This window comes from Leptonotus elevatus, chromosome 4 (genome assembly GCF_054856555.1).
Source record: "Leptonotus elevatus isolate MCC_2025b chromosome 4, RoL_Lele_1.0, whole genome shotgun sequence".
Classification (NCBI taxonomy): domain Eukaryota; kingdom Metazoa; phylum Chordata; class Actinopteri; order Syngnathiformes; family Syngnathidae; genus Leptonotus; species Leptonotus elevatus.
The window spans coordinates 24,187,708-24,211,149 of record NC_141242.1 but is presented as its reverse complement, the minus strand read 5'-3'; the positions used below and the strand labels follow the sequence as shown (position 1 = coordinate 24,211,149).

The 23,442-nt window shown below is 38.8% G+C and overlaps 1 protein-coding gene across 1 annotated transcript; it reads left to right on the top strand.

The window, feature by feature from the left end:
- The first annotated feature begins 4,379 nt into the window (after positions 1-4,379).
- pard6a (par-6 family cell polarity regulator alpha) lies at positions 4,380-23,159 on the top strand. Its single transcript, XM_086074540.1, has 6 exons — positions 4,380-4,797; positions 13,198-13,420; positions 15,125-15,414; positions 15,693-15,818; positions 18,621-18,817; positions 20,770-23,159. Exons 1-6 carry the CDS (start codon positions 4,681-4,683, stop codon positions 21,038-21,040), a joined length of 1,224 nt encoding a protein of 407 aa, XP_085930666.1. The 5' UTR covers positions 4,380-4,680; the 3' UTR covers positions 21,041-23,159.
- The last annotated feature ends 283 nt before the right edge of the window (positions 23,160-23,442 follow it).

The window sequence follows — 23,442 nt, the reverse complement described above, 5'->3', positions numbered from 1 at the left end:
GGTGTCCGGGGTCTCCTTTAGAGATAAGGTGAGAAGCTCGGTCATCCGGGAGGGACTCAGGGTTGAGCAGATACTCCTCCGCGTGGAGAGGAGCCAGTTGAGGTGGCTCGGGCATCTGGTTCGGATGTTTCATGGACGCCTCCCTAGAGAGGTGTTCTGGGCATGTCCCACCGGCGGGAGGCCCCGGGCACGACCCAGGACACGCTGGAGAGAATGTTTTCCGGCTGGCTTGGGAACGCCTTGGGATCCCGTCGGAGTTGCTGGTCAAAGTGGCTGGGGAGAGGAAAGTCTGGGCTTCCCTCCTAAAGCTGCTGCCCCTGCGACCCGGATCAACGGTGGTACATGGATGAATGGATGGGTTTTTATATTTTGTGAAATTCCAAATCAACACGTGATTTTTCAGTTTCAAATTTGATTTATTTTATTTTATTTGATCTTGATTTATCTCAAACAAATACAATAAAAGTAAACAAAGAAAAACATACAAGTGTTTGGTTTGAGAAGGAGCAGAAAGAAGCTAAAGCTTATCTTGTTTCACGCCCTTCTTACAATCCAAATGATCACCGCTAACAACTTGTTTCACTCAAAAACTTATGAAATAAAATACAAATATGTATGTGTATGCATACACATACATACACAAACAATAATAATAATAATTCAGAATAAATAAATTCCCACATCTCAACAGAATGAATCACATCTATTCCAGTCAGCTTTCCATTCCTGCATATATGACCATGAATGATCATTTGTATCTATTCTATACTTAAAGAAAGTCCTTAATATTTTGACTCTTTTTCAGTTATACATCAAGACCATTCCAGAGCTTTACCCCACAAACCGAGATGCACTTACTTTTAAGACTTGTATGGACAGCAGGATGCTTTAGATTATGTTCGCCACAAAAATTTTAATGTCCTTTTCTCTCCATGAAGATTTTCGGAATATTTCCTGGGAGAAATTTACTACAGGATTTAAACATAATCTGAACCAGTTTTAAATTTGACCAGATCCATGAATTAAAATAAATAACTAAATAAATGTGATTTAAAAAACAACTCTTTGTTGTAATGTGCAAGTCTCTTGTAAAGTCATTTTATATGTATTCCACCAGACTTCATCACAATAAGACAGATATGGAATAATAAGTGCATATAACAGAGTATATAATGCATGCTGATTTAGAACATTCCTACATTTACATAATATTCCAATACTTCTGGCTTTTTTGGAGAATCCATATTTCACATGGGGTTTCCAGCAGATCTTGTGGTCTATTAAGTCACCCAAAAACTTAATTAATAAACCATTTCCACTTCCACATTGTCAATTTCCATCTTGATTTCTGTGCTTATTTTACAATTTTTAAATATCATGAACTTTGTTTTATTTAAGTTAAAAGATTGCTTATTTAGATCAAACCAATGTTTTTCCGGATTCACGGCATCCCATCGGACTTGGTTTCTGACAGAGGTCCTCAGTTTGTTTCCCAAGTTTGGAGGGCTTTCTGCAAGGCAATGGGTGCCACAGCGAGTCTTTCGTCTGGGTACCACCCTCAGTCTAATGGCCAGACAGAGCGGGTCAACCAGGACTTAGGAGCTGCTCTCTGTTGCGTCTGTCACCAGCATCCATCATCCTGGTCATTCCACCTCCCCTGGGTAGAGTATGCACACAATTCTCTCATCAGTTCAGCCACAGGTAGGTCACCTTTTAAGACTGCTTATGGCGATCAGCCACCTGTGTTCCCTTCCCAGGAGAGCAATGTCTTCATCCCCTCTGTCCACTTTCACCTTCGGCGTGCCCATTGGGTCTTGCGGGACACCCAGGAAGCACTGTCCAGAATGGCGGCTCGGAACCGGCAGTTGACGGCTCGTCGCAGAATTCCAGCTCCCCAGTACGCTCCTGGCCAGGTGGTTTGACTTTCCTCTAAGGACCTAAAGTTGGCAGGGACTACTAAAAAGTTGGGTCCACGCTTCATTGGGCCATTTGAGGTGGATGCTGTCATTAACTCTTTGACCGCCAAAAACGTTTAATAACGTTTAGTAAAATCCAAATGAGTGCCGCCAAAGACGTTAAAAGACGTTCAAGAAAAAGAAAGTTCAAGAAAATTAAAACAGCAGACATTGTGTCATTTCTTTCAATGTATCAGTATGAGTGTAATGAAAATTGTATACGTGAATATGAGGATTAATTATTATGGTGTATGCCTATGAATTACATGTACATATGCTACTGGCAAATGTACGTACATGTCAAAGTGCAGTTGTATACGCGTACAGGTTTATACATTTTCTTTCATTGAAATATATTAACCTATTATTGTATCTATTGAAATAAGTCAAAACATCAGAGGTAGGACTAGATACGTTTTTAACTTCCTCCTACTCCCTTTTGAACATGTAAACTCTTTTATTTCTTCCTATTCTTGTTTTTTATTTTTTTACTTCAACTTATAATTTATACTTGTAATGTGTTTTATGTTTTTCTATGTTTATATGTTCAATAAACCAACCAACCAACATTTGAAGGGAGGCCAGTGCCACCCCGGACTCCCCTCTGGCTACACCAGTGCCTCCGGAACATTGGTTCCCGAGCCTCTGTCCCAGCCCTGCCAAGAACTCACCTGCTTGGTACCTACCTTGGGCCACTCCCAGACTCAACCCTCGCATAACTCATTTTTGTGTCATTAACTGCGTGAATGGCTTGATCACTAGTCTCGGGTGCTGCTCCATTTCAGCCACTCAATTTTCCAGATAGTCAAATCTCTTTTCCTGTTCCATAATTTTTCTTTAGAGTTGCTTGATTTCACTCAGCAGTTCTGTTATCATTGTTTGTTCCTTTGTCAATGCCGCCAATTCATTTGTCATCATGTTTATTGCGGTCTTCAACTCATCCATGTCCATCTGAAGTATTATTTCAAGTACAAAACTTTTTACCCTAATTTAATTTCATATACAGTAACTCCTGTTGAGAGATATGGGTGCATGGTGATATAGTAACACTATGGATTTTAGTCTTCTTTACTCTGTGTAAGTGTCTTATTGATCGGGAAAAACATTTTTAAAAGCCAATAATAATCATGTGGGAGTGGGTTTTGTGATGAATGAGTTAGTTCGTTGTTAGTGTGTTTATTCTCCAGAGGTTGTTGTCGTTTTTAATGAATGATGAATTGGGATATTTATTGTGCAGGGTGTGGACAGATGAATGGATGAGTTCCTGGGGATTCTCCACTGATGGTACAAGTCTGTAATTATCAGTAGTGTGAGTGAAGACTGTCTCTGCAATCTTGAAAGGTTTCTACAAAGAAACAAACAACAAAAAGTATTTACATGTGTCACTCAGTACTAGTAAGGAAGTACAGGGCGGCGTGGCTCAGTGGTAGCGTGGTTATCTCACAACCCAGAGGTTGTGGGTTTGATCCCATGCCACGTGGAAGTATCCTTGAGCAAGATACTGAACCCCCAGTTGCTCCTAATGCTGCGTCATCAGTAGGTGAATGAGTAGTTGAATGTAAAGCGCTTTGAGGGCCTTGTAAGGTGGAAAAGTGCTATATAAATGAAGTACCATTTATGTGGCTGATAGTGTGTAGTTAAAAAAAATTCTGTGTCATGTCTAGGGTCAGAAAATCATTACTGTCCTGTGAAAAACACTTATGTCCATTTTTGTCTTTTTTTTTAAACGTATGTTTATGGGATGAAACTAAATGCAGACAGCCCCCCCCCCCCCCCCCAAAATAAAAAAAAATTCACAGGACACCGACGAAATGGAACTTGTGTAAAAACACTTGTACGTTGTACTACCTCCTTGATGAAAACTTGGATCAACCTGGTCCTTTTGAAATTTTGGTCAAAAAGTTCAACCTTAATTTATTGGATCATAATAAAATTTCCCAAACACATGTGGGTAAATGTGTTTTGTCACTTCGATACACCATTTAAAAAAAAAAATCACCTCTAACCCTTACAAACATGTATGAAACTGTGAAAAAAAAAATTCATCCCGACATGTTTGACCAGGGGCCAGCCTGGACTAAATGAAGAAACTTGCATAGTTAAGAACCTGTTCTTCGACACAACACCTGTCACACCTTGACACAGAAACATGTCACTGAAGGGGGGTTGGGAAAATATCTAAGATAGGACACATGCGAGGCAAATATACAACTTGAGAAATGTTACTTAAAATCTAAAATACATGTAATTTTGAACCGACAATGTTGGGAATTCTTTTTTTTAATGATTCAGCACTCCCTCTCTTTCTGAATCTCTCTCCCTTCTTTCTCTAACACACACTTGCGCGCGCACACAGGTGTATTGTGGTTAAGAAGGGAATTCTCCGAATAGCAGCAGAGGGTTGGCATGCCATTGTTTTGAACGTTTGCCGTCATCCTCCCTCACGCCCCGCCCTCCGCCGGCAGTCTTCCACGATTGGAGGTGGACCCACATCGCTGGTGTCTCGGTTCGGCTCGCCTCGCATCACATACACTAAATTCAGAAGAAGATACCACCTGTCTCGCTGGCCATGGATTTCATTTTATCAGCGTCTGGCACAATCCACCACGAGAAACCAAAAGGCGACTGTCATGTTAAGTGAATTTCGCCAGGACTCTCTCACGCCTGTCGGTGTCTGAATAGCGTTAACCGGAGCGGACGAGGAAAACAACTGTCATATTGCTGAATGATTTCAGCCGCAGTGCCGCAGTTTGTCATCCAGCCCGAGCGAAGAATGTCACGACAGCAACAGCAGACGTCGTTCAAAGCCATGGACAGCAGCGTGGTGGAGGTCAAAAGTAAAGTGAGTGATTAGTGTAAATGATGTCGTTGGGTGACTGATATTTGATGACATGGAAACAATTGGATTTGTTGCACTGATTGCTATTCAGAAAAGATGGTTGTTTGCTTGTATTTCCCTTTCTTAAACAGGTAAACATACACTACACTTTATTTATCCGAGGCAGGTTTATTGAGCACATTTAGAAGATGACTGCGACATGTGTCGCTAGACTACTTCGGCAAGCGGCCAAATAGTGTGCATTGTATCAGGCAATGTTTGAGAATCAATCCAGTCCATAATTTGACAAACACTGTATGTGTTCATTTTTCAAGTCCATTATCACCTCCTTCGCTTCATGATAGCCTACAGCATGGTTACAATGTTCTGATATTTGCTATGCAATTATAGGTAGCCCTACTTCCTGTTTATATACTTGAAATAATCTCCCAGAGTTTCTCTCTCTCTCTCTCTCTCTCTCTTTCATGTTCTCTCCTCCATTGGTGTCCAAAATGCGTCCGGGGGCCATTTGCGGCCCACCATCCATTTTTATTGTGGCCCGGGGCACATACTAAAATTAACTTTTGACATGGCCTGCAATGCTATTTTAACAGAGGGACGAGGTTGGGTAGTGTTAGAAGTTAGCTGTTGAAAAAAGGGGGGGGGGGGCAGAAATAACGGGGACTATCCACTCCTGCTACTAATAAACTTTTCTAGATAAGCCTATACAAAGGCACAAACAAATATGCACCGAAAATAGTAACAGATTTTTGCTTCATAACACTGTCAGTTTCATAAGCAAAAATCTTTCTTTCTGCGCCCAATTCACACTGAATGCGTAACGAATGCGGAACAGCCTCCGTACGAACGGCGCAAGGAATAGAAAGCATTTGAGTCTGCGTGTCAATTCACACCATCTGCAGTGCGATGCATATGCGCTGTGTATCGGATGCAGAGCTGCGGAAGGGTTTTGCAAGGTTTCTATTTTTTCCGGGTTCCGCATGCAGATTTTCATGAAACTGAAGAAATTACATGAGCTGGACAAGAAGTCAGGCGTCGGCATCAAGGTAGATCCAGTATATTTTAAAATAAAACCGTTTGAGAACTTGGTTTTTTGGGAGCGAAGCTAGCTAACTACATAGCTTGAAATGAGTCGTACATTTAAAAGACAAAAAAATTAAATTAAACATTACAAAATAACACTATTTAAACACAAAATGTACTTACCCATAGTTGAAGAGCCATGGTAGAAGTCCCAGAAATAATGTCCAAAAAGCATACCGATGTGATGACAGGCAAGCGTGGCTAATATTGTTTACAAGTCGCGCTCTATATACACGGTTGTTATCACGTGGACTTAACTCTTCAGCGTCAAGCCCCGTGATCTTGTGGTCTCGACTCTCGCGGTTGCAGATTTCCCGACACGTACAGCTCACACAACGCACTGTGTGAATTGCAGTCCGTACGGAAACCGTTCCGCATCCGTTCCGCAGTCAGTGTGAATTGGGCGTTAGTGTCAAGTTCCGATTTGTGAACATATCACATTAAAGTCCTCAAATATAGTTAGCTTACTACAGATTGCTCTTGTTTTGGTTCTGAATGTGGAGCTCAGCTGCTGTTCAGTGGAGGGGCAGATCTATTCAAGCCATTTGCCTGAACGGGAATTTGATTGAAATTTACTGCAGAATGACATCTAAGGAATACATGTTATTTAAGGCTTTAGACATATAGCCATGGCTGTACAACATATTAAGAATTGAATTTCTATAGCTAAAGTATTTCCCATTTAGGGGCAATATACACAATAAGTCAAGTCAAGTATTTGTATGGCAAAAAGCACATATATGGCAACCATCGATACGGCAACCATCGATGCTATAATCCCATATTGCATAATTGAAAAAAAGTGGCCTTGGTAAAAAAAAATTACAATTAAAAAAAAACTTTTGCCAAACCTTTCAAAAAAAAGGCTATTTTCAGTGAAAAATACAATATCTATGTACAGTACATGACCCAAGTAGTGAAAAAAAAAGATGGCTGCCCCCTTAATTGTACATGTTTTGGTCACTTGCTTTTATAATACTTAAAGAGCCCCACAAACCATGGCCAGACCTGACACAGAACCTAAAGTTGTAGTTAAACAACAGAAAAAATAGTTCTTCTGTTTGGCAGATTTTTTCTTACTGCAATATTTCTTTTTTTCTTTCTTTCTTTCTTACAGTAGTGTACCTATTGTATTTTAATCTATGAAGGTTTTACAGTGAGAGTGATTAAACAAGAGAGAAATATGAGAACATGTTAATGCCTGTCTGAGAAAAGTGTGTGGTTAGGGATTTTACAGCAAGCTGCCTGCTTTGCCGATTTTACCTATTGTAAGCATTTTTTTTAAACATAACCCCAGCAATAAACGAGGGAACGTGTATATCATCTGTAACAGGGCTGTACAAAATTCTGAATTTAATTGAGAATGACCCCTAAATTCCAATTCAATTGTTGAATTGGAATTGAGGAGCGGGAAGCAGAATTGCAATTTAAATTTGAATTGCAGGAAGTAGAACTGAAATTTCCTGAAATTCAAAAAATGTATGATGCAAAATGAAAGCATATTTAACAATGAAGCTGAACAGTATACTGTAGCAGCCTATTTGCAACATGAATTTCATGCAAATTTTGTAAAAGATTTATGTACACAATAATTATAGTAAAGTGTGGTGAGTAAATTGTTTTCATTAACATTAAAAGCTTACTCAGATAAAACAGATTATTAAAATTGTACAAACTTCGAAATTGTTTGATATGATGGTAAAACAGCACCTCATTTTCCAGAATACCTTCCTTTAGTTAAGTCTTTAAAATGGCTGCCCAAACATTCTGGGCATTTTGTTTGCAGACCACTACTGAAATACCGTACACTGAGCGATTATATTTATCAAGATAGAAACAAAATGATCGTGTTATTTTTTTCTTATCGTGTCTATCGTCATTTGGCTTGGTTGACGTACATAAAGATTTGTTCTGCATGCTTGTTTCACGCAACTGTCACCAGGTGGCAGCCTGAACAAGTTGACGTGGCAGTGAATTATACACAGTCGTCATACATTACAAACGTACGGTACCAAAGTAAATCTAACATCCATCCATTATCTGAACCACTTGTAGTCATTGATAATTAATAGAAAACGAGGTGGGTAAATGCAAATAACGATTACTACTAAATTAAAAAACTTTACTAAAACAACAAACACGTAATCATTAATGAACTTTTTTTTCTTTTTTTTTAAAGCCGACCTCAAAGTATGCTCGATACTCCTTTTGGCCCATTAAAATAACCTAGGGACAACTGTGTGAAACAAGCATCGCAGTTTGCGGATTTAAATGTGCAGTTTTAGCATAATTAAAACACAAGTTTTTCTGAAAAATGAACGGCGGAGAAAGCCCACAAAAGCTTCGCTGGGATGCTTACGTTACCTACAAGCGGTGTTACTCAAGTCGAGGCGAGATTGGTTATACCACTTACGTCGCAGCATAGCAACGGGCTTCGGCTGCCTAATACTGCACATAAACACGTTGCGCTTCCGCTCCTAAGTTAGTAATTACAGCCTCCGTTGCGGCGTTTAGGAAGCACTTCTTCAGTTACAAGTATTGAAGTTCTCACAAAGAGATTACGAGGCGTGATTAACGAGGAAAAGACGTAGAAGCCTCGCTATGCTAACCGCTTTGCTAACCAGCTAACGTTATCGTGAAGGAAGTGATGTGATTCTTATGGCATGCCGTACGTCAACCGGGAGGGGACATTAAACGTACAGGCTTGATAAGCGATTCAGAAAATGGATGAATATACTAAAGTGAATACCTTTCAAATCACAAAATATTATTTGTTTTCACACTGCAATCGTGATTTTTGATTTTTGACTTGAAATCTGTACAATAAATGTTTTCAAAACGACATTACAGTATATCTTTTTTTTAATTTGTAAACAATTTCTGTCTAAAACTTTTTTTTTGATTGTTAAATACATTTGTAAAAAATATGTCAGCGATTACTGTGCCTCTTTTGTGAACATTTGATAATTTTATATAGCAGCACTACTGGATGCATTTCTCTTTTGATAAAGATCTGCTTACTGCCACTTCAAAATAAAATGAGAAAATAAACAATCATAGTGTGTTTTTTTAAATAGAAAAACTGAAAATATATCGTTATCGTGATATAAAATAGCCTATATCATGATAGAAGTTTTTTTTCATATTGCCCAGCACTACTGTACACTGTCTCATTCTCACTTATATGTGATAAGAATGAGGGTCTCTTAATTACATTTAATTTAATTCCACTTCCTGCAATTCCTATTAAATTCAACATGGTTGTGGGCTGGGGTCAATTCAAATTCACCCATTGAATATAATGTAATTTTGAAATTCTGAATTTTACACAGCGCTGCTCTGTAAAGACCCTCTTATATCTTATATCTTGTAAATTTGCCACACCACAGAGTGTTAACAAGTCTGCCAAATTTGAATGAATTGAAAAAAAAAGCCCATTATATAAAATAACTCTCCAACATTTTGGGTAAACTGGCCTGTGGCTCCTCGTCCCACACATACAGTCAGTTACACACACGGTATGACCCAATACTGTCACTCTATTTATTAGCTATGTCACTTTACCTGCCGTGTCTGTTTTATGTGCACTTAGACACGACACAAAACAGGCGGTGACACTTTGGCCAAGACTGGTATGTACGTGATTCTGCCCTTCCTGAGCGTGCTTTAAAATGTCACCCCAGTTGGAGATTAGCGTAAAACTAAACACACAACACATCGTATATTTAAACACAATACATGCTTTGTTTAAAAGCATCACCATTGCTAATGCTAAAGTCAATAGAAAATCCCACTGACATGCTAAAATAGCATCAACTTCCAGAAGTGATATTCCTTCAAATAACAAATGTAAAATGATAGTGGAACACATACTGACAGGTACTATAACAATACTCAAAGGAAAATATTATTTTGAATATGTGAAAAACAATTTATATTAACAGCAGTAAATTGACACTTTCTTCTTCTCTTCTCATCTCATTTTAAGTGTATACTCCATGCATGCACGGTACCATACTGCCCCGAAGAGGCCAAGGCGCACACAGCAGGAACAATTTTATTGATAATTTTTACTAATTTCTCCATTATTTTCATTTACTGTACTGTTATTATACATTTTTTCAATTTGTTTTCTTTTTCTTTCAAATTCTGTTTAAAGTTGAGTTTTCAAGGATTAAAGGAATTTGTCATACCAACATATATTTTCACATGATATGGCATGAAATACAATGCACGGAATACAATAGCCGAGATCCTAGGTTAGCCCAGTAAGTCCCAAGACTTGTGAAAATAAAAATGGAACAACAAAGTAAAATCAAATGAATATGACTTATTCACGGTTTGAATGTGTGCCAAGATGCAATGCAAATGTGTGGTTGCAGCAGAATGAAAATGCAAGAGGCTTAAAATTCACATGATATTTGAAAGTTGTTGTTTTTTTACTTGATAAAAAAAAAGAATCGAGTATTCAAGAATAAAGTGTTGAAACATTCATTGAGTAGTTGAGTGTTGGTAGGTAAATTAATGCAAATATTTGAAATAGATGAATAATCGTTTTTAATCAAGGTGATTTAAATTTCAATCAAAATAATCATAATTATAATAATTTTTTCCACAATAGTCTATCCCTATTATCATCGCTCCGTTGAACCCCATGCCGGTAGGCTGGCATGGGGCGGCAGGGCCGGCCAGCTGTCCTCAGCCGCTGTGACCACATGGCGGATACACTGTGACCCAAATAACAGAAAATATGTCATACTTCAGGGAGGGTGTATTTTGGGGGTTGGGGGTATCCCTTGATGGTTAACTGCAAATTGTAGTGGTAGAAAATTTGCAATGTTATTATGACCAAGTAACTTGCAATTGCTGCAGATAGCCACTGATGGAATGAGAGCACTCAATACCTATGTAGTGAGGGGAGGGCCGACTCATGCCAGGGCCCGTTTTAGAAAATTCTGACAACTGTAGAGCTATATAATAATAATTATTATTATTGAGTACAAAATAGTTCTCAGCCTTTGCAAATTTTTCCAGCACTTATCTTCAAACATATTTAATGTATTTAGAAACAAATTAGGAAAATGACCCACATGGTCTTTCAACAATCCAGCAATTCTCTTTGTAGGAATTTATTAGTTTTCTCCCTGTGTAATTCAGTCATTTTCAGTTGCCACATGGAGGAACAGAAACAAGAAGAGACAAAAAAAATGCTATGATAATCTTTTTGGGGTGGGGCTTTCTAGTCTAGCAACATATTCTTCTCAGCTTGTAATTATACAGTATGTGCAAATCCTAGTGATGATAAGGTTTTCAGAAAATGGGTGGATGAATGGAAACACCAATTATAATGCCATTTGAAGATTATGTCAACCGCAAATAAAAACAGAATGCAGTAGAACCTCGATTTAACAGAGTAAAATGGATGTTTGGACTCCACTGACTGGGGTGTCTTTGGACCTTCAGCTGGCAGCCTAGTTCACTGCCAAATTTAGCTAACTTTGAAAAGCCAAAGAAGACACGGCACTGTACAAATGGGCCTGAAAACAGCTAACAAAGGAAATTACAATTGCAAAGAGAACCTATGCAGAAAGACAAAAAAAAAAACTTGTCCGTATGGAATGGCTGCTACTAAAACTACTCCAAACCCAATGCGCAATAGAAATATACACCATAGTGTAAACTGAGTATTCTCTTCAAATACAATAAAAGTAAAACACTTTACACATTGTCTGTTTCTCGGTGATGAAAATAATGCTAAAAATGAATAAAATAAGTAATAAATAGTGATAGTGCTGGTTGAACTTCACTTTAGTCGACATTTACCATGGTGATCAAATTGTAGTCCAAACTGTTGCCACCATAAAACCTTTATTAACTGAAAAGATGATGCTTTATGTAATATTTTAACAATATTAGTTAAGATATGCACAAGTTAACCAGTCTTGTCGTTGGAAGTGAACAATAAAATACGGATCTCTCTTTTAACATATTGACATAGGCCTACATTCAGTACAGTATACATTTAAATCAGCATCTTATTTAATGTAAAATATTAAACCAGGCATGCAAACATATGGCCCGTGGGCCGGATCAGGGTTTAATGAGATGATGTAAAGATTTTTTTTTTTTTGCAATGTCGGACCAATTAATCAGCCAACCACAATCAGAACTTATAAATGTGTATATTCACAAGCAACCTTCATATGAGCAATGCAACTTGTACATGGAATTTCCCTGGATGCCATTATTGTACACACAACCTAAGGTTACGGTTTGTTTCATATGAATTTAAAATAAAATCATAGACCGACATAAACATGTCAAATACGACAAAAATTTAATTACTGGTAACATAAATACATATGACAAGGATTAAAGTCCTTGTAACTTCATTAACTGTGTTACACTATGCATTCTGGGAACACTATATTTGTAAAACAGGTAGATATAACACATCCGAAACTCATACAGGAAAAGTGTTGCCGTGTTCCATTTGCATTCATGTTATTTTTTAGAACAATATTATTCCAGTTGAGTCCTGTAATTTAGGGCTGGCCGACAAATAGCGTAAATCTGCGTATAATTGACGCCAATTATTTTATACCATGATTTTACCGATCTGGCCTACTTGGTAATATATTTTCCTCCATGTGGCCCCTAAGCTAACATGAGTTTGACACGTCTGTGTTAAATCATAATATACACGTGAAACAATCTACCTATTTTGACACAAGTAAAAATTCAAGTATAACACACAGACAGCTTGTGTGTTGTTAATGTGATGTCCTTTTCCAATTTTGTTTTCGTCATCATAACTTTTGGTTTTGGCTTGCCCTTCACTAATCCTCTGTGTGCACTGCAAAGTATCCCAAAAAGTGAAAGAAAAGACAAAATACTTGTCAAAAGTTAACCCTTCTGCTTCTTACTACTATTCTCAAGTTTTAAAAGTCAATATTTGTTTTGAGTTTTCTCTGGGTACTCTACTTTCTCAGGGGGGCAGCTATTTTAACACCTGCTGTCGGCTGAAAATGTCATCACATTTGCTCAGGACTCAGGCAACGACCAATCACGGCTCACCTGTTTTCTGAAACTGAGCTATGATTGGCCTGGGCAACTGTGATGTCATTTTCAATCGAGTGGTAAAATGGTCTCCCCCTGACATTGATAAAAACTGGTGGATTTTTCTGCTCATAGTCCGCAGACGCAATAGTAATCAGAACGCCATGGGGGGAACCTACAACATATTATTCTAACAAATTTTTTTTGGGTTGATTTCCTCTTTGAAAAAAATAATTTCTTGCTATTCAATGTTGTTTGCAGTTTGATGCAGAATATCGTCGCTTTGCTTTCAAGAGGAACTGTCCAGGTGGCTTACAAGAGTTCTACAGCCTCCTCCAAACTATCCATCACATCCCCGAAGTAGATATGTTATTGGGATATGCAGATGACCATGGAGACCTTCTTCCAATCAACAATGATGATAACTTCCACAAAGCTGTCTCATCAGCGAATCCCTTGCTTCGCATTATCATAACCAGGAAAGGTAAAGATAATAATTGTACAGTGTTCCCTCACTTTTCGTCGGGTGGGCGTGGAACGATAGGTGAATATCCGCAAAGTGGAGGACGTTTAAAAATATATTTATTTATTCATTTATTATTTTATTTTGTTTTTTTGTTTTTGTTTTGGGGGGCAAGTTAAGCATCTACTGAGCCATAACGAAGCCACCACAGAGTTCCTATCTTTCCAAACACTTGTTAACTTAGTCAATATAATAAGAAAAATAGCAGCATAAATAAAGAATACAGTAAATTTGGGAGGAGTTGGGGGCTGCGCGGGTGGGGGGTGGGGGATTAATAATCTCAGAAAGACCCGCAAAATATTGAGGTACAACCCAAAATAAATCCCGTAATGTATGAATTTTGGACCCAAATCCAACTGAATCCGCGATATGTGAACCGTGAAGTAGCAAGGGATCACTTTAAAGTATTCTATAGATTGAACATACAGTAGTTGACATTTCATACCGACTCTAAATAAGGGCTGTGCATTTGATAACATTTTCTTTATAAACCATGGAGGAAAATCAACAATCAATAAAGGAATACTTTTTATAAAGGGTGCACTGATACCACTTTTTTCAGACTGAGTACAAGTACAGGTATTATATTTAAATACTCGCCGTTACTGATTAACAATACTCGATATTGTCATTACACTAACAAAATTGTGCCTTCATGTTTTCATAGCTTGAATTGAACTACTGTAATAAAGAACATTTATATAATATTCCAATTTATTGAGATGCACTTGTATTAAATGAATGTTCTAAAATAAACAAGACTATTGCTGGTAATAAACCAGTTGTTAAAATTAGCAAAGTGACAAGTCTCAGCTAAAACAACAGTCTGTCAAAATGCGGAATTTGTTTGGGAAGGCCTCTTCTACCAGAGTACAACACACCAAAAAAAAAATTCGGGTGATGGGTTCCGGAGAAATGTGTGTGTGTGTGTGTGTGTGTGTGTGTGTGTGTGTGTGTGTGTGTGTGTGTGTGTGTGTGGGGGTGTGTGTGTGTGTGTGTGTGTGTGTGTGTGTGTGTGTGTGTGTGTGTGTGTGTGTGTGTGTGTGTGTGTGTGTGTGTGTGTGTGTGTGTGTGCGCGCGTGTGTGTGTGTGTAAGGGGCAGCAAAAAATGACACAGATTTTAGAGACGTTTGGGGGGGAAAAAATGTTTTGTTTTTTGTTTTTGTTTGAGAAAATTATATTGGATGGCAGTCACGTTGCTCTTAAAATCATACCTGCCTAACCAAACTAAACCAACCTGTCATACTGTTTTTGAAGCTCTTAGCACGATCCTGGCTGGCTCACTCAGTCAGTATGAAAACACTGCCATATACCAGCAACAACAGTCGGAAAACTTGCACAGTACAATGATATCCACTACAAGAGCTGTATCAAATATTTTGCCTTTTCCAAGGTCATAACGCCAAGTATTGTCAGAGGTATTAATGTATTAATTTAGTCATTGTCGTGGCTATAGTATTCAGTGGTTTAAATCTACAGTATACTGCATTAACATGAGCTTTATCTAATATTTCTACTACCTCAATTAGTACATGACTTATTCTAAATTAATAGAAGCAGCTCTCTATATGTATCTGTCTGTATCATGACAACCATTAGCCAATAGCCAGTTTGAACAATTTTAAATACTAATAATTTTCCCCATCTTTTTCTGTCTTCATAAAGAGGATGAACCTGTAGTTTTTGCAACCAACTCGCTCCAGAGGCGGAAAAAAGGCTTGGGTTTGACAGGACTACGTACCGCTGGCTCATTCACTACCCACTCAAAGAGCAAAATGGGTCTCATGATTGGCCGACCACAGAACTTCCGTCAAATTTCGTCAATTATTGACGTGGATATCCTACCTGAGACACATCGCCGCGTACGGCTCCACAAGCACGGTACCCATAAACCTCTGGGCTTCTACATTCGAGATGGGGCCAGTATGCGAGTGACACCTTATGGTGTAGAAAAGGTAAGATTCATCAGTTTATATTAACATACTGCACTGATTAGATGGTGTAGCACATTCCAATTTGGCCAACATGTGAACACATTTTTGGGTACTTTTAAACTTAAGTATATCAAAATGCATTGTTTGACTTTTTTCATGAGTCCAACTGCAATAAACCCCTCCAATGCCTTCCATAATTGTGAACAATACTTTATTATCGACTGGTGGAGATTGATGTCCACATTTGTCTTTTTACTGTTCTATTTACTTTACTTTCTATTTCCCTTTCTCTGCCATAGGTTCCAGGAGTGTTCATATCCCGCCTTGTGCGTGGTGGTCTTGCAGAGAGCACTGGGCTCTTGGGAGTTAACGATGAAATTCTAGAGGTCAATGGTATTGATGTCACGGGAAAATCATTAGACCAGGTAACTGCAATTAATGGCACAAAATTATTCAGATATCATACAGTTTTTTTTTTTTTTTGCTTGGTTTCATGTTTTAGCCCACATGTGCTGTACATTTGCCTCCCCCTGCCTTTATAAGTACAGGTATTTCAAATAGATAGCTGGTGGGTTTATTATGCTTTCATATCATTTCATGTGAACCATTTTCAGAAAGGTGGTCTTTTATGAAACTGATCAATTTTTGTATCTTATTTTACTGTTACTTGTCGTGTATATCACAATAATTCCAACTAGCGCTGTCAAAATTAAAGCTTTAAAGTAGTGCTGTCAGGCGATTAAAAAAATGAATCTAATTAATTACAGTATTTTTAATTAATTAATCAATTTTAATCTCACGTCTGCTAAAAGTCCCCAAATATAGAATTTGAATTCTAGGACATTATAAAATTGTAGTGCATGACTAATCAATTGAATACACCAAGAAGAGAAGATTTGAGAAGATTTTTATTGTAAGTGTGCTTCATAATTGAAATCAAAAGAATAAATTTAAGCACAACAACAAACCAATTAGGCCAGGCAATATTTCAAAAGATAATCTAAATTTCAATTTTGTTAAAAATATTTTTGAACAAAATTGAATCTTAACTTCCACGAGCTGATGTTTGGTATATGGATGGCGTGTGATGAACTGATAATAGCTGTGGTGATTTTTTTAGCTAAACTAACAAACTGGTAATCAGGAAAAGTTAGAGGTCAGAAGGAGAGGTTAACAAAAATCTAAAGCTACAATATCTCGGTCTTAACAACTCAAACCCAAAAGTGAAACTGGGGCTACATAATCAACTCCTCAAATCAAAAACTCACCCCAAGCTAGGCTACAGGATCTGACAACAGACAACTAACTCTAAGTGACCTTGAGCCAGTTGCTCAGACAAGCAAGCTTGTTTACATTTTTTGAGTGTAAGGCTGCCCTATTCTTTGTATGATGTTGTCTGCGAGTGAAAAAAGTCTGAAATGATAAGTCAGGCTGGAGCTGCTTCCGTGATACCAATTGTTATTATATTTTTTTTTACAAAATCTACAAATCATCACTGCGTTCTTGTTAATAGTTTCGTCTTTGTTCTTTTTTTATAAACAATCTTGCCGTTTAACCACTAGCACTACCAGAATTTTAAAACAACATCTCCCAAAGCTGTCATTTTGAGCCTAATATGGTTATTACTCGCTGTTTTGATGGCTAATAAAGCCCCCCCTCTCTTGCTTTTCTTCGGGTAGTGGAGCTTTATTGATTTCGATTATTAGGCTTCTACTGCCAAAAACGTCATGACTCCATCACATCGAGCAGCCTATTTTTTTTTAACCTATGCTTTTACTATATCTTGAACTGCGTCACAACTTCTAGTGGAGCGGGCACAGCTCCTTTTAGCAGGGGGTGGGCTGGTCTTGTTATGACTTGCTGTCTGGAACTCCCAAGCGATCCAGCGACCCCTCATCGTGATTCTGACTCCCTGTCAGCTTTGTTTTAGAATGCAGCTGTAAAGTCTCCTCTGTAGTATAGTTTTTTTGTTATTCACCATGGTGATCTAGCTTGTATCTAAGGCCAAAGCCTCTGCGCCAACTATGGAAGCCCAGCGGCGCAACTCCGCGGATTCCGGTGACGTGAAAGATGTATATTGAAATTAATAGAACCGTCAAAATTATGGCTCTGGGAGATCTAGGTCCAAGTAAGTTTGCCTCGCTCTCCTGTGCCGCACTAGCGTCCATGTCTGTTGTTGTCACTCTGCTGCAGCAAATGGCGCACCACTGGGCCAAATTTCAAATGCTTGCACATTGAATTGCCACTCACGATCAGTTGCGTAATTTTTTTTTAACGCACTAATTTGCAGCGTAATTAATTAAGCTAATTAACACGTGAAACTGACAGCCCTACTTTAAAGCCTTAAAGCTTTAAAGCTGTGTTTTAAAGCTTTAAAGTGAGAGTGACAGCACTTTTGTTTTGTAACCAAAATGGTAACGTTATTCTATTATGCACAATTTTCAGTTGCACTAGCAGGTTTAGCTAGCTAAATAAGGCTAACTACGTGCTCGTGGTTACAATGTTTGAATTGCAGCTCCTGTTTTTTGCTTTAATGATAGTAAATAGAGACCTAACCAGTTTTACAGGGTTGATTTTGCTTCATTGCCATTGAAATTGTTGGCCAATGTAGTGTGTTTTAGTTTTGCTCTGCAATCTCTCTAGGTTAGATTGGTGTTGCATGGATAGCTTTCTAGTGGTGACCCATGTTAAATCCAAACTTAGTAACACATTTCTACACCAGTGGTTTTCAAACTTTTTTATACCAAGAACCACTTTTTATTTTATTTATTTTATTTATTTTTTTTAAGTACCACCATGATTCTTCACTTACTGCTGCAATGCCCAAACTAATTTGGCAGCCCAAGTACTAGTGGGACCTATACCAACGCTCCCACTGTGGCCACAATTGTTGATGTAGCTGCCTAGATTGGACAAAGGAACCCGGACGAGTAGTCAATTATTATTTCGCGCACCACCAGGAGCCCTGTGCCACCATTTCAGAATCACTGCTCTATACAATGAAGCCAGACAGTAAATGGATTAACTCTGGGAAAATCCACCAAAGACCAAAATGCCGAAGTTTAAAGTTGTCATCTTAAAAGCTGAAAGATTCACAGTAAAAACACAATGGAAGGAGTTAAGTACGCATTCCGATAAATGTCAAACCTGTTCATCGACAGTCACAAGCCAGCTTGTTTGTATCTTTACTTTCAGACCTTGCAACCTTTCTTCCAATCTAATTTCAGGTGACAGACATGATGGTGGCCAACAGCCACAATCTTATAGTGACTGTGAAGCCAGCTAACCAGAGGAACAATGTCATGCATCGAGGGAGTAAAACCACAGGGAATTCGGGTTCTTTTGGCTCCAATGGATCTACAGGCTCCGCTCTGTCACATGATTCAACGAGTCCTGCCTCTCATAGCACTCCCATCACTGCAAGGTTTGACATGACAATTAATTTAAAGAATCTTAATGGGGGTTTTACTGAACACAACTCTAAACTACAATTCCAATAAAGTTGGGATGTTGGGTAAAATCCATCCATCCATTATCTACCGCTTATTCAGGGTCGGGTCACGGGGGCAGCAGCAGTTTAGCAGGGAAGCCTAGACTTCCCTCTCCCCAGCCACTTCGTGTTGCTCCTCCGGTGGAACCCCAAGGCGTTCCCAGGTCAGCCGAGAGACTAAGTCTCTCCAGCATGTCCTGAGTGGTCCCAGGAAACTCCTGCTGGTGGGACATACCTGGAACAGCTCTCCAGGGAAGCGTCCAGGGCTCGACTCTGAGTCTGTTTGGGCCGTATTGCTGGCAATATGTCGATTTCGTTTCAAGTGAAAGTTGGACGCTGTCAAGGTTGCCTTTTGTGACCGAATCTGTTCATAACTTTTATGGACAGAATTTGTAGGCGCAGCCGAAGCGTTGAGGTGGCCTCAGTATTGCATATCTGCGTTTTCAGATGATGTGGTGCTGTTGGCTTCTTCAAGCCGCGATCTCCAACTCTTGCTGGAGCGATTCACAGCCAAATGTAAAGTGCTTGGATGGACCTCCAAATCTGACACCATCTTCAGTCGAAAAAAGGTTTAGTGCCCTCTCCGGGTCGGGGATGAGATCCTGCCCCAAATGGAGGAGTTCGAGTATCTTGGGGTCTTGTTCATGAGTCGAAAGGCGGATTGGTGCAGTGTCTGCTGTGATGCGGACTCTGTAAAGAAGACTTACCGGTTGATCTACGTTCCTACTCTCACTTATGGTCATGTTGGGTAAAATGTAATAATAATAAAAAAATTGACCTCATTTTAACTAGGCTGGTAGTGAATGGGTTAAGAAGATAAAAAGGTGTTCTGAAATATTTGTACAGGGTGTTGTTACTGTCAAGTTATGTGAGGATACAAGTTCTGTTGTTGTCCACTTACCGGTTGATCTACGTTCCTACCCTCACTTATGGTCATGTTGGGTAAAATGTAATAATAATAAAAAAATTGACCTCATTTTAACTAGGCTGGTAGTGAATGGGTTAAGAAGATAAAAAGGTGTTCTGAAATATTTGTACAGGGTGTTGTTACTGTCAAGTTATGTGAGGATGCAAGTTCTGTTGTTGTCCACTTGGGGTCGCCTTCCTCACATGAAAAGACCTTTGTTGCAGTGTAGAGAAAGCTTTCCTCCCTCCATACTGATAAATGAGACGTGTGCTACAGCAATATAGTCACAGTTTGTTGATCCTGGAAACAGTTGGATGTGATACTGCTGCTGCAAAATACAAACACTGGCTATGATAAATGTTCAGTCTTCTCACTTTGATTCAAAATTGTTGCCAGTAAATGGATGCAATGAAACTTTGTCCTTCCCACCAGTTTTGTTTGCAGCCAAACCATGCACAGTAATTGACCATTTTTTTATGTTGGCTATCAAATGTATCTATTCAAACATTGATTAAGCACCAGGAGCAAAACATTACGTAAACCAACAAAATGTGTTCAGATATACAATTTCATGAGTCCTGACACAACAACCTTAGTTATAGAAAAGCATCAATATCGGAAATACTGGACCTGAATTCTTTGAACAGCTTAATATTCTTATATTATCCGTAAGATAACACATTGAAAGGTATATCTTTATTGTGACTTTTGGAATTTAATCTAGTGTTCCCACTGTGTATTATTTTTTTAAAATAAAGGCTATCACAAGTAATTAATTTAGTAGTACTACAAATGTGCACCTAGTTGATGATACACAATCAAGTATGCAGTGACTAAAGAAGGGTGGCGGCCTGTTTTCTGGGCAAGTGCTATTATAATTCTTATATAATACTTTGTAGTCATTTGAACTATGTGCCTACACTTTTGTCTATGCAGCATAATTCTGTTAATGGTGTGTCGGTCGTGTCATATGTTTCAGTAACAGCATCGTAGAAGGTGACAGCGATGAAGAAGAGGATGATGATGGTGACCTGATCCTGGAAAGTGACTGTCTGACATTCTATCAATCACACAACAGTACGAACCTCACCAGTGAAAGATTGGACAGCAGCCCTGTGGTTAGAGCCCTTCAGCAGAGCGTATCCATGCCTGAATACATGGCATCAAATCTGAGGTCCGGTCAAAACGGACACGCAGGTCACAGCATTCAACGGAGCATGAGAGAAGGTGGCAACATAATAACACTGTGAATACAGCCATGCATTTATTTGACTGTCAAATATTTTTTTTTAATCTTTATGGGTGCCTGCGGTTGATTCGCTGATACCTGTTCCAAACTTTAAACCTATATCATCATCAGCAATATTAATTTCTTCTTTGACCATGCTGGGCAGGGTGCACAATGAACTTGTATGACAGACAGTTAGCAGCCACTATTTATATGTATGGTTGTTAACTATTGTCATATGACCATACAGATGTGTAGGCCGAATTTTAAATATGAAAAGTGAAATAAAACACATAACGCATATAAAGTGGACCCCTCTATCCTCTAGGCTCTTCATAGTTTAAGAAAATAGATGATCACAAAATGCCATTACAACAAGCATAATTAATTACATTATTGCTTGTCTTGCCCGCCTCAGCAAACTCTGTTACCGCTTCCCACACGGCTGTCCTTGCTGTCCTCGCCACTCGCAGAAGCAGCAAGACAGGCCCCGATCGGGCGGCGGTGGACCTTCGCAAAAGAGAAAGAGCGGAAGTGCCCGCTTGGCCGGCGGTGAGACCATTCAGTCCCCCGCTCTCTCTTGCGAAGGTCCCCCGACGGCGGCGAAGCTTTTGCGAGCTGGCGACGCGGAGCCCGCCTTCCTGCCAAATGGCTTCCGATGTGCCCCCAGTGCAATTTTGACAGACATTGGCTGTGCCAAGGTAGCAAAGGGGAAATATTATTTACCTCACCATTCCCCGTTTCACCTCGTCATTGGAGACGTAAAGTTGCGCGCGCTTCGGAGATAAGCCTCTGTGGATCAGGGTGTGGATCGGGACCTTTTTGACAGATACCAGATCCATTTTTTCCCCCCAATATCTGGACCGATACCTGATCCGTGTATCGTATCGGAGCATCCCTACCTAAAACACTTTAAAAACATTTCAACTGCATTTTAAATGATGATGACAATGATGATGCATTACTGTAATAGTGAAGACTGGTGTAAAACAATGAGCATTTGACTGCACAGCAAAGTGTAGGAGATACCTCATGGCTACGCTCAGATGATGTATGAGTTAGCGCTTCTGTGTCTACTGACCCAAAACGGCTCGATCCATACCGTCATACGGTAGATGTTCTGTTGAACTGATACATTATCCAGTGTTGAGGCAGTGTTTTAGTCCTAGTTTTGGCTTCGTTTAAGTATGCGTATGTCTAAAATCTATCATAGCTTCTTTCAGATTTGTGATTTTATGAGCAACTTCTGCCTACACAAACAGCTTTCAGCTGTTCACTGTGGAATTTGATTGAGCGGGAAATTAGTTTGATTTTTTGGTGCAGATTTGACAGAAAGTAACCATTCATTGTCTCGTTTAAAGAAAGAGAGATGCTACAATACAACAAATATAATAGAAACTGTAGGGCAATATTTTGTCCCCCCAAAAAAATCTTACCTCACAGAAAATTGCAAGGAGGTAAGTTTTTACACTGATATTATCCGATTAGTGAATTCTCAGTTGTCGAACTGCAAGTATGCAGGGGTCCACTGTATTACAATGTTCTTTCCCTTATTATTAAAGGAAGATGAGCGGGATTAAAGAAAACTGTGACGATAGGATACTGTGTCATTTGAAGTCAATACAGAAGTCTAGAACAAACAGAGCGAGTATTTGACTTACAATAAGTTGGTTGACTCAATCATGATATATTCTTGCAAATTAATAAAAGCTTTAACAATCTTCATCCACGGCAAAGAAGTACCTGTACGTCCATAGCCAACAGCTAAATTCATTTAATTTAAATTCTCCTTGAATCTTGAATGGTCAAGTCCACTACTGGCAAATTCACTTCAATGTTTTGTTTTTTTTCTTCTGTTTTTGTGGTCAAACTGTTGTGTACGCAAGTGATCCACCCCCAGCCCCACCCCCCTTATAAACAGTATTTTTGTTTAAAGTGGGGGAGCCCCATCAAATCTCTTTTTTAACCTCTGTGGTGTGATGGGAATGGGACAAACTAAGAAACACAGATGTTAGCTGTGTAACTGTATACAAAGTGTTTTATGAATAATGTATATTAAATTCTGAAAATGAAAGATGTTTGCATTTAGATACCGCCTTCAGGTTCAGATGAAATAAAAAATGTGTCCTAGATGAATCTTATTCATTGTTTGCGTGTATTTTTGAAAAGGCCTTTGCAAACTATTTAAAAACAACATAATTTCAGCTAACTTTTGTAACATAATAAGGTAAAAGATGCAGCAAAATTAGTACAGGCACAAAATGTCAAAGTTCAGCTATAATAGTTTAGTGCATAGTTCAGTAGCATCTGATTCATTGCCTTGACTTCATTGTTCTCTCTGTGCACCTCATCGCTGTAACCCCAATACATACTTGTTTTATTTAAAAATGATAAGTGAACAAATCATGAGGTGGTAAGACATTT